We start from the raw sequence: 20,111 nt of genomic DNA, 5'->3' as shown, positions 1-20,111 counted from the left end.
ATAACCAGCTCTAAGTGTTCTGGGAGCTAGATGGAGGAGGAGGCTGGGGGCCCAACTCTTTCTCATAACGACTGATGTAACCTTCAGCCTGTGTTTCACATTGCCCTGTTTCTTGGGCAGAACTGATGAATGGTTATTAGAAAGTCCAGGTTCCAATCCTGGCATTGCTACTTATTACCTGTGTGACAAATGACCTCTCTGAGCCTCAGTTCCCTCATTTTTAAAATAGGGCTAATATCGCCAGCACCTTGTAAGAAATATCCAACGTAAAACATTTGCCTATAGAGAGTACTGAACAAATGTTAGCCATTATTATTACTGATATCAATAATGCAAAGGAAATAAGAACATCTGTTCAATGTTTGGGGTGTCCTTTTAACCTCTTCAGCTGAATGTTGATATGAAGGTGCTTGATAGCATCTAAACATGTAACAATGAGGTAGATGGTAATTAGGATTTATTACATCAAAATTTAATTAAAGAAATGGTAGGGGAAAGAACACAAAGTCAGTCATAAAGCTTCCCAGCCTCTGCTTTGACCTAAGAGTTTCGCTGGGCTTGACTTCCTCTTTCTAAAGGGCCAGGGAATACTCACATGGTGTCAGACTACATGAGTTACAGAATGTCTCATCACACTTTCAAAGTCTCATTCCTTTCTCTTGCATAACTGGTGAGGTCAAGATGGGCAACTTTCTGAGTGTCATTGCTGAATAGGATCCAAGAAAGAACTGCATTCCATAGAAATCCAAGACAAGAAATAAGGGAGGGTGGTACTTGACATTTAAACCACACTGAACACAGCCGGTGGACCAAGTTCTTAACAGAGTCACGTTAATGCCTTTAATTTCTCCATGACCTAAAGATTCCAAAATTTGAAACAAACTGCTGAAGTAGGAGGGGAAGGGAAAGGCAAGGGCAGCCTGACGTAAGTTTACCACTATATTAAATTCTAAAGTTACTCTAGAATTTTGTATTCTTATCTAAATGCAATTAAAGGAAGAAAGGCAAGCAAGTGACTTGATCCAGTCAAGGTAAGGCTTTGTCTTTGCAACTCTGGAGGACAGTACAGGTAAACAACTTTGTACAAATACACACAGACCCACACATGCAGAGATTTGCTTGTGTGTGGCTAGAGCAGAGGCTGATTAAGCACTCAGTGCATGGGCTTCTAGCGCTACTCCTAGGAAAGAATGAATTGGGTAAGGAACAGTTAATAAGAAAATGTGCCTTGCTAACTGTGCACATTACAACAAAGAGCTGGCAGCTCCTGAAGGAAAAGGGCTTGTACGGCTGCCGTTCAAACTTGTCAGTCAGCCCGTGCTAGCAGCCTCAGCGTCTGCTTCCCCAGCACACCCTCATTACATGTGTCTGGCCTGATCTGTACATCTGCTCAGAGACGCTCCTGCCGAGTCGGGGATTTCTGCTTTTCTCCACCGCTGCCAAAGCGGATTTCTCCCTGCTTCTCTGACACCTCCATTCCTCTCCCCAAGGAGGCTCCTGCTTTATGGTAGTTTTGGACTTCCCTCACTGGCTGCCTGTCCTTGACTTCTAGAATGGAAGAAGCTGAGCTGGTGAAGGAGAGACTCCAGGCCATCACAGTAAGTCTTGCATACAGTTATAACTCATGGAGAAGGTTGCTCATACAAACAACAGAAGCGTTGCTAGCTGCCCCGGCCGCTGAGCCCCGTAAGTGGAAAAACAGAACTGTCACCTTTCATGGACGACGGGTCTCTGCCACTCTCTTAACCCTGGTGACCCTCTGTAACTCTTGGTTTTCCGAACCTGAGTACAGGGCAAATGTTCTTGATTTCCACAAAAACTGTGCCTATGTTTTAAATAGCAGTCAGAAGCTTTTAAGGCAGTTTGGTTAACCTTCTATGTACCTTAAAAAAAATGCAGATTTTCCTTAAATTTATATTCGACAAACAGTAGATCAAAAAACAGATCCCTAACTTGGAAACTTTTTTAAACAATTAATTCACCAAAAAGTTAAAATCTTTTAAAAGGAGGAGAGAAAAAGAAATAAAACAAATGACTTGAAACTTTTTATTTGTAGTTGTGGAAGTGTGTCCAGAAAGCCTAACAAAATTAAAATGAATGTCGTTGTACTTAAGCTAAGCATTAAACAAGAGAAAAGTAGGTAAAAGCATGTATCAGATTAATTCTAAGATATCAGTTTCCAGCAGAGTCACAAACTGAATAAGATCCTGATAAAGGAATGCAATGCATGCAATGCAATGGATTTGGAAATATTTCGTTAATACCGGGAAGGAGAATAGTGCATTTTTTATGTTTGTTCTGGGAAAGAGTCAAAGTGTGAAATGAATTACTTTCCTTAAATGATCCAGCTTTTTTTTTTTTTTTTAATTTTCCAAAATCCTCTATTTGGCAGTAACCTGGAAATCTCTGGCACAATCACTTATCATTAGCTACAACTTATAATTTTTTTAAAGAAAAACCACTTTGGAAATCAACATCCCAATTTTTTCAGCATTTTCTGCCACTGAAATTAACCGTCAGGAGTACTTTTTAAAAACTGATGCATAATATCACAGATGCGGATTTATTAATTTCAATGTATACTGGACATTACTATCTATAAAAATAACTCTTCATTGCCTTGTGGAAAGAAAACTGATGCAAAATCAGGGTGGGTAGAAAGATATTACTCTTTGCTCTTCAAAGTCCCACAGCATAAATTATTACTATGCTAAGCCCAATTTAGAATTTTTATTAGAAGGATACAATGTTTCAGTTCCACCCAGAAAGATGCAATAACTTGAAATATTTTCTCAGCCAATGGTTAGGAACCAAAAATCCACAGATAAAATTGGCACTTTTCCATAAGACAGTGTTCTCGAAATGTCCAACTTCTAATTAGTACATTTTCCTTTCAGAAAACCTTGGTTTGGATTATTGTTGGTTTTGTTTTGTTCTTTTCTGTTGTTAAACTCAGCCACCATTTCAGCTGTCCCACTTTAAGGGACAGGAACTGGGCTCTGCTCTGTTGTTTTTGGCGTGGGCCTTTTAGGTTACAGCTGTTGTCTAAAGGTTACTGTATTAGACTGTGTGACTTGTGTGGGCACAAGCTCCGCTTTTCCTGATGCTTCTATCTCCTAATTAACTAAATTAAATCATGTATCCAATGAAATCCACAAGTAGCCCCTTGTTCCACATTTTCCTTTTTGAATCACAGCCCACCCTTGCTTCCACCCTTTTTACACCCAGTGCACCTTACAACTCGTACTAAAGCGCATGTGTTCTAAAGGTATGACTGCATACAGTTATTCAGGAAAACTAGGAATTTTCACAGAGGGTTCCAAATGCAAATAGAACTAGAACAAAAGTCATAATGCCTTAAATGCCTTACAAGCAGACAAGACAATAAATAGGTTTTTGAATATACTGGTGTGTGTTTTTATGATCATTTAAAAAATAAAATAAAATAACAACTACTTTTCGGAATATTTCATTAGCTTAACCATATCCCATTAGAAAGAATTAAGCAAATCTCCAAAGTAAAATCACAAAGTAATTCTATTTTGGAAGTAAGATACTTGTATAAAGATTGTAGAGAAAAAATTGAGAAGAGTTTGTGGGAGCAAATCTCCAATAGTGTACACCTCACCAGACTAAGTCCAGTCACAATGGTCACCACCTAAAAGGAAAAAATGGAGCAGTGGTGTGTCCATGGAAACAACACATCCACTCATCTCCCCTGGACACCCTGGGAAATGCCAGCTTTCTCCACCCTTGCCTTACGCAGGAAGCCACCTCAGCTATTGCCCTTCCCCCTGGGGAAATGAAAACACACAGTGTCCAGAGAGTTTGCAGGGATTGTTTCACTTTTGGAAGTACTTAAAATCTTCAAAATCTCTGACCTAGACTAAAACTCAGAGACAATATCCTAATTTTAACTGTTTTCCTCTTATTTCCCTACACTGAAATAATTTTTATATACTTTATAAAATCATAAGACAAAATCAAAATCATAAGACAATTGCCCAATGTAACCCAACACAGCAACTCATAGGCACTTTGTTAGAAAAAATAAAAAACTTTTGACAGTCTAAGAAAGATCTATTTGATTATTATACTAAAAGTTATCCCTCCAATTCCTGGCTGAGTAATGAAATAATCTTCACTGTTATATTTATTCCACATGATTTTGAGCGTCCAAAAAGTCATTATTTCCACTGCAAGGAATTTAAAAAACAAATGTATATGCCTATAACTTGACAGACTCAAGTGCCAGTCTTATTGTTCCTCTTTTTAAAAAATCAGATTAAGCGTAGTAAGTAGATGGAATGTGACACCAGGCTCTCAAACTGAAAACAAAATTACTGTGATGGTGACATTCATTTCTCATATCAGTAAGTTGAATTTTAGATTAGTCAGAAGTCCTTCTCAAAGACTTTAAGAGGGGGAATTCCCTGGCGGTCCAGGGGTGAGGACTCTGTGTTTTCACTGCCGAGGAGGTGGATTGGGTTGGGCAACTAAGATCCCGTAAGCCACAGGGCGAGGCCAAAAAACAAAAAAAAAACTTAAAGAGAATAAAGACAAAATTATGAAAGTACACAGAAATGATTGTTTAAAAGAAGGCACCTCATTTGGGTATACCAAATATGGGTTATATTTTGTACACTTACTCTCATGTTTCTCCTTCATTACTTTATCCATGTACAGGCATACCTTGGAGATACTGCAGGTTTGGTTCTAGACCACTGCAATAAAGCAAATATCATAAAAAAGCGAGTCACACAAACTTTTTAGTTTCCCAGTAGAGATAAAACTTATGTTTGGACTGCATAATACTATTGCATAACATAATACAGTAGTATTATGTCTAAAAAATAACGTATACACCTTAATTAGAAAAGACTTTATTGCTAAAAAATGCTAACCATCATGAGTCTTCAGCGAGTTGTAATCTTTTTGCCATAGTAACATCAAAGATCACTGATCACAGACAAAGAAATACTGTATGTTTTCACTTATATGTGAAATCTAAAAAATAAAACAAACAAACAATTATCACAAAACAGAAGCAGACACAGAGGAAAAACTAGTGGTTACCAGAGTAGGGGGAGAGGTGAGGGGCAAAATAGGCAAAGGAGATTAAAGGTACAAACTATTAGGTATAAAATAAATAAGTTACAAGGAGGTAATGTACAGCACGGGGAATACAGTCAGTATTTTATAATAAATTTGTATGGAGTGCAATCTATAAAGATATTGAATTGCTAGGTTGTACACCTGAAACTAATATAATATTGTAAGTCAACTATACTTCAATTTAAAAAAAAGACTGCTCACAATGAAAAAAGCCAAACAAAAAGATCCCTGATCACAGATCACCATAACAAATATAATAATAATGAAAAAGTTTGAAGTATTGCAACAATCAGCAAAATGTAAAAGTGATCAAATGCTGTTGAAAAAACGGCGCCAATAGACTTGCTCCGCGCCCGTTGTCACAAACCTTCAAACTGTAAAAAAAGAGAAAAAAGCAGTATCTATGGAGCGAAATAAAAGTGAAGCACAATAAAATGAGGTACACCTGTACCAACTCTTCACTTACTAAATTAATGGTCAAAGTATATCTTAGCCAAAGAGTTTAGTTTTCAACTCTAAGTGGAAAACAGGGTACTTCAAACTAATTAAATATTACATTGATTAAAAGGTCTCTTGAGGCTTAAGTTAGTACATAGTGTTTTAACAAATAGCGGATTTTGATACAAAAGGAGAGCTACTGAAGTAGGTGATTGGAAATGTGCTTTGAATATCACTGGAACTGATAATACCAATGTCTCCAGCGTTCTCAGGAAGAGTGAGATGAAGGACTGAAAGAGTTATCCCTACAGGGTTCCTCTCTGGAAGTAAACATGGTCCACACCAAAGAATGATGAAAAGGTGCAGGTAAATTTCCCTCAGAAAGAGCAAGATCCCCTTATGACCACTAATATCCTATACTGCTCACATCCTCCTCCAACAAGGAACACATTTTCTTGTCTCCACTCCGATGGTGACATTAGAAAATACTGTTACTAAATACCATGGGGAGACTCAGACTGGAAAACTCCTAGATCTTAAACTGGCTAGAGATCATAGATTCACAAAAATAGGACTGTTTGGGGTGAGGGGGTTGAGCTCAGAAGAATTCTGAGAACTAGAAGCAATGTACAGAGAACAAACCAGCTGAGGAGAAAGGGGGTAAGAATAAAGCTGATATTTTTACTCTTTTCAAAGCTTAACCTTTAATGTTAGAAAGGCATGTTATCCACTCATTCTCTCATTCCCTTTATTCAATTTATGGTTATTGAGCACTTACTCTGTGCCAAACCTCACGCATTCACATTAAAATAAGTGAAGAAAAGGGAATCAGGAGTGTCAGGAGTGGTATGGGATGGGTTGCAATTTGCAGTAGCATGGTCAGGATGGGCCTCATGGAGAGGGTGACATTTGATCATAGATGAAGGAGGTGAGCTTGGTCAAAAGTTAGACAACAGCAATAATCACAAGGACAAGCACCTGCCTAGGACTGACTCCTTTTGGTAATGAGCCGCTTAAAGGCCTGATGCTGGAATCTGAGCAACAGATTTGCAGGCCAAATCTGCTCATGATGCAGAATTATCAAGAGCTCTCACATTTCCCCGGATCCACTCCCTATTTTGTTCCACTCCCAAGGAATTTTTTCTCGACTTGTAAACATAGGAATGTAGGAGGTAGAAAGCTCTTTACATAAAACAGAAATCTACCCAATACAAAAGACCACTATTAAAACAATAACATAAATACACACAGGTTCTATTAATAGTTACTTCCTCAGCACGTTTCCTCTCACTAGACACCCCACCTCATCTCGTTCTCTTTTTTTTCAATATCTGGAATCTTCTAACACTTAATAAAACAGTTAATGACCTCAAAGCAGGACCTGCTACATAATTTGTGAGGCCCTGTACAAGATGAACATGTGGGGATCCCTGCTCAAAAAGTGTTCAGAATTTCAAGGTGGTAACAGCAGAAGTTTAAAAGCATTCAGACTAAACCCTGGGCCCTTCTGAGCATGGTGCCCTCATGTATGACTTCACAGGTCACATGTCCAAGAAGCCCAGGCTGCTGGCCAGGTACATTTTTTTTCCCTGTTCATTCTTCCTGTACAAATGAGAGCATGAAAACAAGTGCAAGCCAGCCTGGATCTTGACAGAAGTTAGACCTTAACATGTGTTTGGATTGCTGTGTTATTTAGAGCTCTAAGGACTCCTTAAAGTAATAATGACTAAAAGGAAGCATAATGAACCATTGTTCCACTGTACCTCGCGGTTAAGACAAAGTTACAGGAAGAGTTCCCAATTTGTCATGAACATCCCAAGACATTCACATAAAGATGGTATGTGGAGATACAGGAATCTCCTAAGTAAAGATGTCCTGTGCCACTATATTCAAACAATAAAGCCTCCGCAGAAGTTTCCACAGTGCTATACTGAGATTACATGTTTCTTCCAGAGAGGGAAAGGTTTCTTCAAACAAAAGTACTATGCCACATTTCTTTGCCAAACATAATAGCCCACCCACAAAGGAGACCATGTGATGAGGTATAATAATTTTGATAGCTTATTAAGGAAACTGCCTTTTGATAACCAGGGGTGGTTTTTCCAGTGTGCTACAGAGTGATAATGCTACTTTGCAAAGCCCTCTACTGACAAGGATCCCCATGAACTTTCTCAACATTACTAGATGGTGAAAAGGAAAAGCTTCTTTTATAGAAAACTGTGATTAAAACAAACCAGAGAGTAAGTCTAACAAGAGTCTAAGCAAGTACAGCATAGTTCAGGCTAAAACCAAAACAGAGCTTCCACTTCCTAATCTAAAGTCTCAAACTACCTAGCTTCTCTTGAAATAAAATAAGAATATTTTAATTTTTAATTTATTTAAATGGCAGTGGTGTCATTCTGGGGAGCTCAAGAAGTTTCCTCACCAGGAACCCTGTGACATGTCTATTTTTCTAAAACACCATAGGAGCAGTTTGAGTGAGATCTGAACTTACAGTTTTTATGTAAAACCCCAGTGACTGGATTCACGCTAACCATTTCAGACATAGAGCCAGGTTATTTTCTGAACCTCTGGCTTCTGTCTTAAGCATCAAGTTTTCAATGTGTAACTGCATCAATGATTGATATGGGGTGATACAACATGTTAAAAGGAGCTACAAGAGCTACTCAAAATCAATCTATGCTAACAAATATAGACATAAAGACATATCCTAAGCACAAGAATTCTGCGATTAAAAATAATAGTAACACCAAACTCCCAGTCCATCCCTCCCCCATCCCCCTCTCCCTTGGTAACCATAAGTCTGTTCTCTATGTCCATGAGTCTGTTTCTGTTTTGTAAATAAGTTCATTTGTGTCACATTTTAGATTCCACAAATAAGTGATATCCTATGGTATTTGTCTTTCTCTTTCTGACTTACTTCACTTAGTATGATAATATCTAGGTCCATCCATGCTGCTGCAAATGGCATTATTTCATTCCTTTTTATGGCTGAGTAATACTCCGAGGTATATATGTACCACATCTTCTTTATCCTTTCATCTAATGATGGACATTTAGGCTGTTTCCATGTCTTGGCTATTGTGAATAGTGCTGCTATGAACATAGGGGTGCATGTATCTCTTTGAATTATAGTTTTAGGAGTTTGGGGTTAGTAGATGCAAACTATTACATATAGAATGGATAAACAACAAGCACAGTTCCCTGTGCTACTGTATAGCACAGGGAACTATATTCAACATCCTGAGATAAACCATAATGGAAAAGAATATTAAAAAGAATATATATATATATAAGCTGAATCACTTTGCTGTACAGCAGAAATTAACACAATATTATAAATCAACTGTACTTCAATTTTTTAAAAAAAGATGGAAAAAATAATAACAGTTTGGGGTTAACATATACACATTACTATATATAAAATAGATAACCAACAAGGACCTACTGTGTAGCAGAGGGAACTATCCTCAGTATCTTGTAATAACCTATAATGGAAAAGAATCTGAAAAAGAATATATATATATATATATATATATATATATATATATAAAAACTGAATCACTTTGCTGTACACTTGAAATGAACACATTGTAAATTATACTTCAATTTAAAAAATAATAATAACCTATTCTTGCATAGCATTTAGACTTTAAAAATAAAAACAAAAACTTTCACATTCATTATCTCATTTGTCCAAACAGTCGTATGAGTATTTTCAATAGCAGATGTTGCCATCCCCATTTTATAGGTGAAAAACCTAAGACCAAGGAAAGCTAAGGGGTTAGTTAAATAGTAGAAAATGGCAGAGTCTCTGCTCATAACATCACAATAAATTCTAGTAAACTTCAAAACCATAAACCTCACCCTTTTTCAGAACTTCCTCTGTTGTTCACTCTTAATAAAGTTTGAAGTGGAGCAAAGAGAAAAATCTATGGAGGTTCTGCTTCACGTAATCCCCTTTTTTAACCCAAACCAGTCCTTCACACCCTGAAGTCTCCTCTCCTCTTTCCCAGGCTGATAGGAGTAGAAGTGGGAAAGGAAAGAATGTGATGCCATTGCAGAAGCATTTGTTATTGCTTTAACAGGATTGGGACAGAATCATTTTTCGGAGCATCCCATATTCTAAGCCTCGGAGTAGGCTTCCACTTCCACTACATAGTCTCTTCCCTTCCAGCCAGGATTTCTTAAGGCAAAGACATTGTTGCATCTCTCACAGCTCCCCCCAACACCGAGCTCCACACTAGCTGGAGCCCAAAAAACCCATTATGAATAAGTGAATGAGTGAATACCATCAAGCTGAAAGGAGGGAGAGAGCTAATGATTGTCCACCCAGCTAACAGATTTTTTTTTTTTTTACTGAAGACATGGCCAAGTTTACCATCACCCTTTGATTATTTAGGAGTTTGTTTTGTGTTTATCCTTGTTTTGTTTTGTTTTGTTTTGTCACGATTCATTAGAACAAACAGGAAAGGGTAGACAAAGGAATAAAAGAGTAGAACATAAACCACATTCTATTTAGAGATCTGTCAGAATTTGTTGTAAAGCTGGGAAAGAAGACTAAATTTACTAAATAAAATGAGGTTTAGAAAATTTGTGCTTTTTAATTCACTCCATAAGTAGCAGTGATAACTACATCCAATTCCCATGGCTAACATATGAATTAGGGTTTTTCAAAGCTAAATTCAGAAATAATCATAGGACCAGGAGAAAACTTAGAGATTTCATCCACATTCCCATCCGCATTGTACCATGCTCGAGAGATGCTCATCCAGTTTCTCCTTGAGCACTTTCAATATCAGGTGGATTAATACCTTCCAAAATACCCTATTCCATTTGAGAACAACTCTCTGTGTTAAGAGTTCTGACATAATGTGGCAGAATCTAGTTTCCTTTAACTGCCTCCCAATCATGACTCTAGCCATTGAAGCTGTACAGCTTTATTTTCTTGATTTCAATCATTCTTCATATCACAGGCTCATTCTAGACACTCTTTTAAATGTCAGTGTCACTCTTAAAATTTGGTGCTGAGAGTTAAACAGAACACTCTGACCAGTACAGAGACCTTACTGCTATAATTTCCCTTGTTTGGCTAATCGTATTTCTACAGATATATTTGGGAAGTGATAAGGAGTAGTATAAGGAGCATTATATTTGGAATTATAGAAAATTAAGATCAATAGGAATTCCAACACTAGACCAACTTTATGACTTGGGGAAGCTGATAAACTCTCTGGTCCTCACTTCAGTGTCTCTAAAATTAATAATGAATTAACCTGAAAGCTCAGTACTCAGATACACAATAAATATACAAAAATCAATAGCTTTCCGAAAAACAATAATTAGTCAGAAATTGTAATGTGAAAACATCTCATTCCTGATAGCTACATTTTTTTTAAAACTGTTGAAACCTAAAAATAATCCTATTTAGAAAATGTGCAGAATTTATATGAAGAAACCTTTATGTTTTTATACCTACTGAGGAACTGTGCAGGATATATATAGTGAAACTTTACTAAGTGATATAATATATATGTCTAGAGAAGCACACCATTCCTTGAGGTAAAGTTTGAATACAAAAAAGCTGTCATATATTTTCAAATTTATTTTAAGCTTAATGCAATTCCGATCAAAATCTCTAACGAGGCATTCTTGTTCACTTCTGATGGCACCAAGAAATTGCTAAAACAGGATGATTTGGCAATTGGTAAAAGAAAACTCAAAAACTGTTTTACCCTTTGACCAAGAATTTCATTAACAAGGAAATTTATATAAAGAAAAATAAGAGATGCATACAAGATGGATTCCTAAGATGTTCATAGCATAATAAAATCATTTCTTATAGTATATAGTACAAAAGTGTAAGCAAATTCAACGTCCAAAAATAGGCACTAGTTGAATAAACACAGTGCAAATATACATGTGTGTATATATATGCATGTATGTGAAATAGAATAATGTGCATCCATTAAAAATAATTTAGAGGGCTTCCCTGGTGGCGCAATGGTTGAGAGTCCGCCTGCCGATGCAGGGGACACGGGTTCGTGCCCCGGTCCGGGAAGATCCCACATGCCGCGGAGCGGCTGGGCCCGTGAGCCATGGCCGCTGAGCCTGTGCGTCCGGAGCCTATGCTCCACAACGGGAGAGGCCACAGCAGTGAGAGCCCCGTGTACTGCAAAAATATTAATAATAATAATAATTTAGAAAACTATTTAATGACATGGTATATCATTATGTTCATGATATATTAAAAAAATAAGATTACTAAGTGTGTAACATACAATTCAAATTTTATATGAGCTATAATATATCATGCAGATGTAAATCATATATAACAGTAGCGATCTCTGATTATCTCTGGATAAAGATAATTACTATTAGAAGTAACTTTTAAAATTCCATCAGGATGTGTGGTTTTTTTGTTTGTTTGCTTGTTTGGTTGATTGGTTGTTGATTTTTTTTTTTTTTTTTTGGCTTGGTAGGGAGTGATGAAGCATAAGGAATTGGTTGAGTTTTCAATTTAGTTTCTATTGGAATGTAACAAAATGATTCCAAAGTCCAACTGGGAAAATAAACTACTGCTACTAATCAAGACATTTTAAAGAAAAGCAACAAAGGAAAACTTGCCCAATAAAATGTTAAATTATCTCATTGGTGCTACATAGTACCAAAATCTATAACTAAAGACACTATACAGATAACCTAGAGCCAGGCCCTAATGTACATTTTTTGTGTGTAAATGATAAAAGTTAGTAAATGATAAAATTAGTAAACAAAAAAAGTAAACCAATAGGAAAGAATTCTTTGATAAAGCTTCAGATTTAGTTTAAAATTTGGGAAAAAAATATTAGACCCTCAGCATTTACCATAAATCAAAATTAATTAGGCTGGATTTAAGAGGTTTTTTTTAAAACTCTTTAGGAAACTGGAAGAAAATATGGGTCAGATAGTCTGAATATATCAGATAGAAAATATCTCAGATAGTAAAAGATATTAAAAACATAAAAGCATTAGGAAAGGGCTTCCCTGGTGGAGCAGTGGTTGAGAGTCCTCCTGCCGATGCAGGGGACACGGGTTCGTGCCCCGGTCCGGGAAGATCCCACATGCCGCGGAGTGGCTGGGCCTATGAGCCATGGCTGCTGAGCCTGCGCGTCCAGAGCCTGTGCTCCTGTGCAACGGGAGAGGCCATAACAGTGAGAGGCCCGCATACCGCAAAAACAAAAAACAAAACAAAACAAAAAAACGCAACAGGAATAATCTTTCAGTAATTCTAGGAACACCATAAATAAAATTTAAAGGCAAATAGGAAAAATTATTTACAACTAGTATGGCAAACAAAAGGCTACTATTCCTAATTCAAAGAGTTCTTACAAATTGTTGATTAATTAATAAGCTTTACCCAAAAATAGGTAGCCATCACAAACAGGAAATTTTAAAAAATAAATAATACAAATAGCCAAGAAAATTATGAAAAATATTTGACCACTAATATCAGAAATCTGATTAAGACATCAAGATAAGACACTATTTTTGCTCTACTTATATTGCTAAAGGATCTTTTACTTATAATATTCCTAATTAGAGTGAGGTAATGGACACTGTTTTGCAGAAATGTAAGTTAAAATAACTTTTCATTGAAGTCCTTTTACCAATCTGCATCAAGAATTTTTAAAACATCCGTACCCCTTGACGAGCTAACTAAATTCTAGGGACCAATAGTGAGGAAATAATCAGACAAAAGTGGTCAAAATTTTACAAATAAGGAACTTTATCATACAACTACTTATAACACCTAAAGATTCAAAACAACCTAAAAGGCAGAAAAAGGGAGACTGATTAAGCAAATTACAATATTCTGAATAAAATTCAATATATTTATTAATAAAATTCAATTAAATGAGAAATGCTCATGACACAATATTAAGTGCAAAAGGTGGAACGCAAAACTGTGTGTATGGGCGTCCTTGCGTGGTTTTCACATGTGTGTCTGTATAAATTTTCATATCTGTGTTTTGGGTACACTGAAGAAACATTGGAATAAAATGCACCAAAATGTACATAGTAGTTACTTCTAAAGTAGTGGGAGTATAGGAGATTTTTATATTTTTCTTTAAAGTCGTCTAGATTTTTGAACTGTTCTGCAATTAACATATCCTATAAGTTTCATAGGGTACATTTATTAATAATAAAGTTAATCATTAATTTGGGTCCCTTTTTCCTACCAGACAAGATGTTTGAAATCTTGGCTTAGTCATCTTCTATTTCATTGGTTCCCAAACCGGGCTGTTCATTACAGTTGCCTGGAGCAGCTTCTAGCAACAAGTCTTCCAGTGCACACCCACTTCACCCTTGAAATTATGGTTCAGAAAATGAGCTAAATATGTTTATGTTTACTTTTTTATTGGGCTTAGTCTTTTTGTTTTTCTTTTTTATACAGCAGGTTCTTATTAGTCATCAATTTTATATACATCCGTGTATACATGTCAATCCCAATCACCCAATTCAGCACACCACCATCCCCACCCCCCCATCGTTTTCCCCCCTTGGTGACGATACGTTTGTTCTCTACATCTATGTCTCAACTTCTGCCCTGCAAACTGGTTCATCTGTACCCTTTCTCTAGGTTCCACATATATGCACTAATATACGATATTTGTTTTTCTCTTTCTGACTTACTTCACTCTGTATGAAAGTCTCTAGATCCATCCACATCTCAACAAATGACTCAATTTCGTTCCTTTTTATGGCTGAGTAATATTCCATTGTATATATGTACCACAACTTCTTTATCCATTCGTCTGTCGATGTGCATTTAGGTTGCTTCCATGACCTGCCTACTGTAAAAAGTGCTGCAATGAACATTGGGGTGCATGTGTCTTTTTGAATTATGGTTTTCTCTGGGTATATACCCAGTAGTAGGGTTACTGGATCATATGGTAATTCTATTTTTAGGTCTTTAAGGAACTTCCATACTGTTCTCCATAGTGGCTCTATCAATTTACATTCCCACCAACAGTGCAAGAGTGTTCCCTTTTCTCCACACCCTCTCCAGCATTTGTTGTTTGTAGATTTTCTGATGATGCCCATTCTAACTGGTGTCAGGTGACACCTCATTATACTTTTGATTTGCATTTCTCTAATAATTAGTGATGTTGAGCAGCTTTTAATGTGCTTCTTGGCCATCTGTATGTCTTCTTTGGAGAAATGTCTATTTAGGTCTTCTGCCCATTTTTGGATTGGGTTGTTTGTTTCTTTAATATTGAGCTGCATGAGCTCTATTTTTTTTTTTTTTTTTTTTTTGCGGTACGCGGGCCTCTCACTGCTGTGGCCTCTCCCATTGTGGAGCACAGGCTCCAGACACGCAGGCTCAGTGGCCATGGCCCATGGGCCCAGCCACTCCACAGCATGTGGGATCTTTCTGGACTGGGGCACGAACCCGTGTCCCCTGCATCAGCAGGCATACATCAACCACTGTGCCACCAGGGAAGCCCCTGCATGAGCTCTTCATATATTTTGGAGATTAATCCTTTGTCTGTTGATTCATTTGAAAATACTTTCTCCCATCCTGAGGGTTGTCTTTCCATCTTGTTTATGGTGTCCTTTGCTGTGCAAAAGCTTTTAAGTTTCATTAGGTCCCATTTGTTTATTTTTGTTTTTATTTCCAATACTCTAGGAGGTGGATCAAAAAAGGTCTTGCTGTGACTTATGTTAAAGAGTGTTCTTCCTATGTTTTCCTCTAGGAGTTTTATATTGTCCTGTCTCATATTTAGGTCTTTAGTCCATTTTGATTTTATTTTTGTGTATGGTGTTAGAGAGTGTTCTAATTTCATTCTTTTACATGTAGCTGTCCAGTTTTCCCAGCACCACTTATTGAAGAGACTGTCTTTTCTCCATTGTATATCTTTGCCTCCTTTCTCATAGATTAGTTGACCATAGGTGCATGGGTTTATCTCTGGGCTTTCTATCTTTTTCCATTGATCTAAGTTTCTGTTTTTGTGCCAGTACCATACTGTCTTGATGACTGTAGCTTTGTAGTATAGTCTGAAGTCAGGGAGTCTGATTTCTCCAGCTCCACTTTTTTCCCTCAAGACTGCTTTGGCTATTCAGGGTCTTTTGTGTCTCCATACAAATTTTAAGATTACTTGTTCTAGTTCCGTAAAACATGCCATTGGTAATTTGATAGGGATTGCATTGAATCTGTAGATTGCTTTGGGTAGTATAGTCATTTTCACAATATTGATTCTTCCAATCCAAGAAAATGGTATATCTCTCCATCTATTTGTATCATCTTTAATTTCTTTCATCACTGTCTTGTAGTTTTCTGCATACAGGTCTTTTGTCTCCCTAGGTAGGTTTATTCCTAGGTATTTTATTCTTTTTGTTGCAATGGTAAATGGGAGTGTTTCCTTAATTTCTCTTTCAGATTTTTCATCATTAGTGTATAGGAATGCAAGAGATTTCTGTGCATTAATGTATCCTGCAACTGTACCAAATTCATTGATTAGCTCTAGTAGTTTTCTGGTGGCATTTTTAGGATTCTCTATGTATAGTATCATGCCATCTGGAAAGAGTGACAGTTTTACTTCTTCTTTTCCAATTTGTATTCCTTTTATTTCTTTTTCTTCTCTGATTGCCGTGGATAGAAGTTCCAAGACTATGTTGAATAATAGTGGTGAGAGTGGACATCCTTGTCTTGTTCCTGATCTTAGAGGAAATGCTTTCACTTTTTCACCATTGAGAATGAAGTTTGCTATAGGTTTGTCATATATGGCCTTTATTATGTTAGAGGTAGGTTCCCTCTATGTCCCTTTCTGTAGAGTTTTTATCATAAATGGGTGCTGAATTTTGTCAAAAGCTTTTTCTGCATCTATTGAGATGATCATATGGATTTTATTCTTCAGTTTGTTAATATGGTGTATCACATTGATTGTTTTGCATATACTGAAGAATCCTTGCATTCCTAGAATAAACCCCACTTGATCATGGTGTATGATCCTTTTAATGTGCTATTGGATTCTGTTTGCTAGTATTTTGTTGAGGATTTTTGCATCTATGTTCATCAGTGATATTGGCCTGTAGTTTTCTTTATTTGTGACATCCTTGTCTGGTTTTGGTATCAAGGTGATGGTGGCCTCATAGAATGAGTTTGGGAGTGTTCCGTCCTCTGCAATTTTTTGGAAGAGTTTGAGAAGGATGGGTGTTAGCTCTTCTCTAAATATTTGATAGAATTCACCTGTGAAGCCATCTGGTCCTGGACTTTTGTTTGTTGGAAGATTTTTAATCACAGTTTCAATTTCATTACTTGTCATTGGTCTGTTCATATTTTCTGTTTCTTCCTGGTTCAGTATTGGAAGGTTATACCTTTCTAAGAATTTGTCCATTTCTTCCAGGTTGTCTATTTTATTGGCATAGAGTTGCTTGTAGTAGTCTCTTAGGATTCTTTGTATTTCTGCGGTGTCTGTTATAACTTCTCCTTTTTCATTCCTAATTTTATTGATTTGAGTCCTCTCCCTCTTTTTCTTGATGAGTCTGGCTAATGGTTTATCAATTTTGTTTATCTTCTCAAAGAAACAGCTTTTAGTTTTATTAATCTTTGCTATTGTTTCTTTGTTTCTATTTCATTTTTTTCTGCTCTGATCATTATGATTTCTTTCCTTCTGCTAAATTTGGGTTTTGTTTGTTCTTCTTTCTCTAGTTTCTTTAGGTGTAAGGTTAGATTTTTTATTTGAGATATTTCTTGTTTCTTGAGGTAGGCTTGTGTAGCTATAAACTTCCCTCTTAAAACTGCTTTTGCTGCATCCCACATGTTTTGGATCATCGTGTTTTCATTGTCATTTGTCTCTAGGTATTTTTTGATTTCCTCTTGGATTTCTTTAGTGATCTCTTGGTTATTTAGTAACACATTGTTTAGCCTCCATGTGTTTGTATTTTTTGTGTGTGTGTGTGGTACGCGGGCCTCTCACTGTTGTGGCCTCTCCCATTTGGGAGCACAGGCTCTCCGGATGCACAGGCTCAGCGGCCATGGCTCATGGGCCCAGCTGCTCCGCAGCATGTGGGATCTTCCCAGACCGGGGCACAAACCCACGTACCCTGCATCGGCAGGCAGGCAGACTCTCAACCACTGCGCCACCAGGGAAGCCCTGTGTTTGTACTTTTTACGTTTTTTTCCCTGTAATTCATTCCTAATCTCATAGCATTGTATTCAGAAAAGATGCTTGATATGATTTCAATTTTCTTAAATTTACTGAGGCTTGATTTGTGACCCAAGATGTGATCTATCCTGGAGAATATTCCATGCGCACTTGAGAAGAAAGTGTAATGTGCTGTTTTTGGATGGAATGTCCTATAAATATCAATTAAATCTATCTGGTCTATTGTGTCATTTAAAGCTTCTCTTTCCTTACTTATTTTCATTTTGGATGATCTGTCCATTGGTGTAAGTGAGGTGTTAAAGTCCCCCACTATTATTGTGTTACTGTTGATTTCCTCTTTTATAGCTGTTAGCAGTTGCCTTATGTATTGAGGTGCTCCTTTGTTGGGTGCATATATATTTATAATTATTATATCTTCTTCTTGGATTGATCCCTTTATCGTTATGTAGTGTCCTTCCTTGTCTCTTGTAACATTCTTTATTTTAAAGTCTATTTTTTCTTATATGAGTATACCTACTCCAGCTTTCTTTTGATTTACATTTGCATGGAATATCTTTTTCCATCCCCTTACTTTCAGTCTGTATGTGTCCCTAGGTCTGAAGTGGGTCTCTTGTAGACAGCATATATATGGGTCCTGTTTTTGTATCCATTCAGCAAGCATGTGTCTTTTGGTTGGAGCATTTAATCCATTCATGTTTAAGGTAATTATCAATATGCATGTTCCTATTACCATTTTCTTAATTTTTCTGGGTTTGGTTTTGTAGGTCCTTTTGTTCTCTTGTGTTTCCCACTTAGGGAAGTTCCTTTAGCATTTGTTGTAGAGCTGGTTTGGTGGTGCTGAATTCTCCTAGCTTTTGCTTGTTTGTAAAGCTTTTGATTTCTCCATCAAATCTGAATGAGATCCTTGCTGGGTAGAGTAATCTTGGTTATAGGTTCTTCCCTTTCATCACTTTAAGTATATCATGCCACTCCCTTCTGGCTTGTAGAGTTTCTGCTGAGAAATCAGCTGTTAACCTTATGGGAGTTCCCTTGTATGTTATTTGTCATTTTTCCCTTGGTACTTTCAATAATTTTTCTATCTTTAGTTTTTGCCAGTTTGATTACTATGTGTCTTGGTGTGTTTCTCCTTGGGTTTATCCTGTATGGGACTCGCTGCGCTTCCTGGACTTGGGTGGCTATTTCCTTTCCCATGTTAGGGAAGTTTTCTACTATAATCTCTTCAAATATTTTCTCTGGTCCTTTCTCTCTCTCTTCTCCTTCTGGGACCCCTATAATGTGAATGTTGTTGCATTTAATGTTGTTCCAGAGGTCTCTTAGGCTGCCTTCATTTCTTTTCATTCTTTTTTCTTTATTCTGTTCCGCAGCAGTGAATTCCACCATTATGTCTTCCAGGTCACTTATCCGTTCTTCTATCTCAGTTATTCTGCTATTGATTCCTTCTAGTGTAGTTTTCATTTCAGTTAATTGTATTGTTCATCTCTGTTTGTTTTTTCTTTAATTCTTCTAGGTCTTTGTTAAACATTTCTTGCATCTTCTCGATCTTTGCCTCCATTCTCTTTCCGAGGTCCTGGATCATCTTCACTATCATTATTCTGAATTCTTTTTCTGGAAGGTTGCCTCTCTCCACTTCATTTAGTTGTTTTTCTGGGGTTTTTGTCTTGTTCCTTCATCTGGTACATAGCCCTCTGCCCTTTAATTTTGTCTATCTTTCTGTGAATGTGGTTTTTGTTCCACAGGCTGCAGGATTGTAGTTCTTCTTGCTTCTGTTGTCTGCCCTCTGATAGGGGCTTAGTTTTATTTTTCTGTCCCTTATAGGGCATTGGTTTTTTAAAAAACACATTAAGACAATCACTTTCAAATAAATATTCCTCTCTTTTCACATTTACACAAATTTCCAAAAGAAAAATAATAAGAAATTTTGTCAAAAGTCATACTAAAACCAAGATATACTGAATTCCCATGATCTAGGTTCCTGTGCTCCTCAGTTTCTTTACCTGCATATGGGGAATAAACATGGTCCATACTTCCTAGAGACTTGGGGAAAATTAAATTGATACATTTAAGTGCTCTAAATAGTTCCTGACACATAAAAATCTCTCAATAAATGTAGCTATTGTTACAACCATCATAGTCATCAGGAGCAGCAGATCTTAAAAAATGAAGCAGAAGAAATAGTCTTAAATGCTTTGTTTTTAATAACTGAATGCTATCTCTTAGACATTCCTTGTCTAAATACAAGACTGTTTAACAATTCATTCTACAACTTTGCCGGGTATTAACCAATACATTCACCAGTCATTAAATGTTCATAATTGACCTTTTTCTCTCTTCAAAAAACTGGGTCATTTGCCACTTTCAGCTTTCTGATGCCTCTTCACTTCACCCAAGATTCCAAGACTACTTAAT

General features: G+C 36.8%; 1 protein-coding gene across 2 annotated transcripts in view; it reads left to right on the top strand.

Moving 5' to 3' along the window:
• The first annotated feature begins 796 nt into the window (after positions 1 to 796).
• PALMD (palmdelphin) overlaps positions 797 to 20,111 on the top strand; it is a 55,663-nt gene continuing 36,348 nt past the window's right edge. The window contains exons 1-2 of one of the 2 annotated variants that reach the window (XM_082651346.1): positions 797 to 925; positions 1,553 to 1,598. In XM_082651346.1, coding sequence (XP_082507472.1) covers positions 1,554 to 1,598 — 45 coding nt within the window. In that variant the 5' untranslated portion in view covers positions 797 to 925; position 1,553. Of the gene's footprint in view, positions 926 to 1,490; positions 1,599 to 20,111 lie in introns of both variants that reach the window. The other variant, XM_082651345.1, reaches the window with a different exon arrangement.

This window comes from Grampus griseus (genome assembly GCF_964374135.1).
Source record: "Grampus griseus genome assembly, chromosome: 1".
NCBI classification, from domain to species: Eukaryota; Metazoa; Chordata; class Mammalia; order Artiodactyla; family Delphinidae; genus Grampus; species Grampus griseus.
This window is presented reverse-complemented; position numbering and strand designations above follow the sequence as displayed.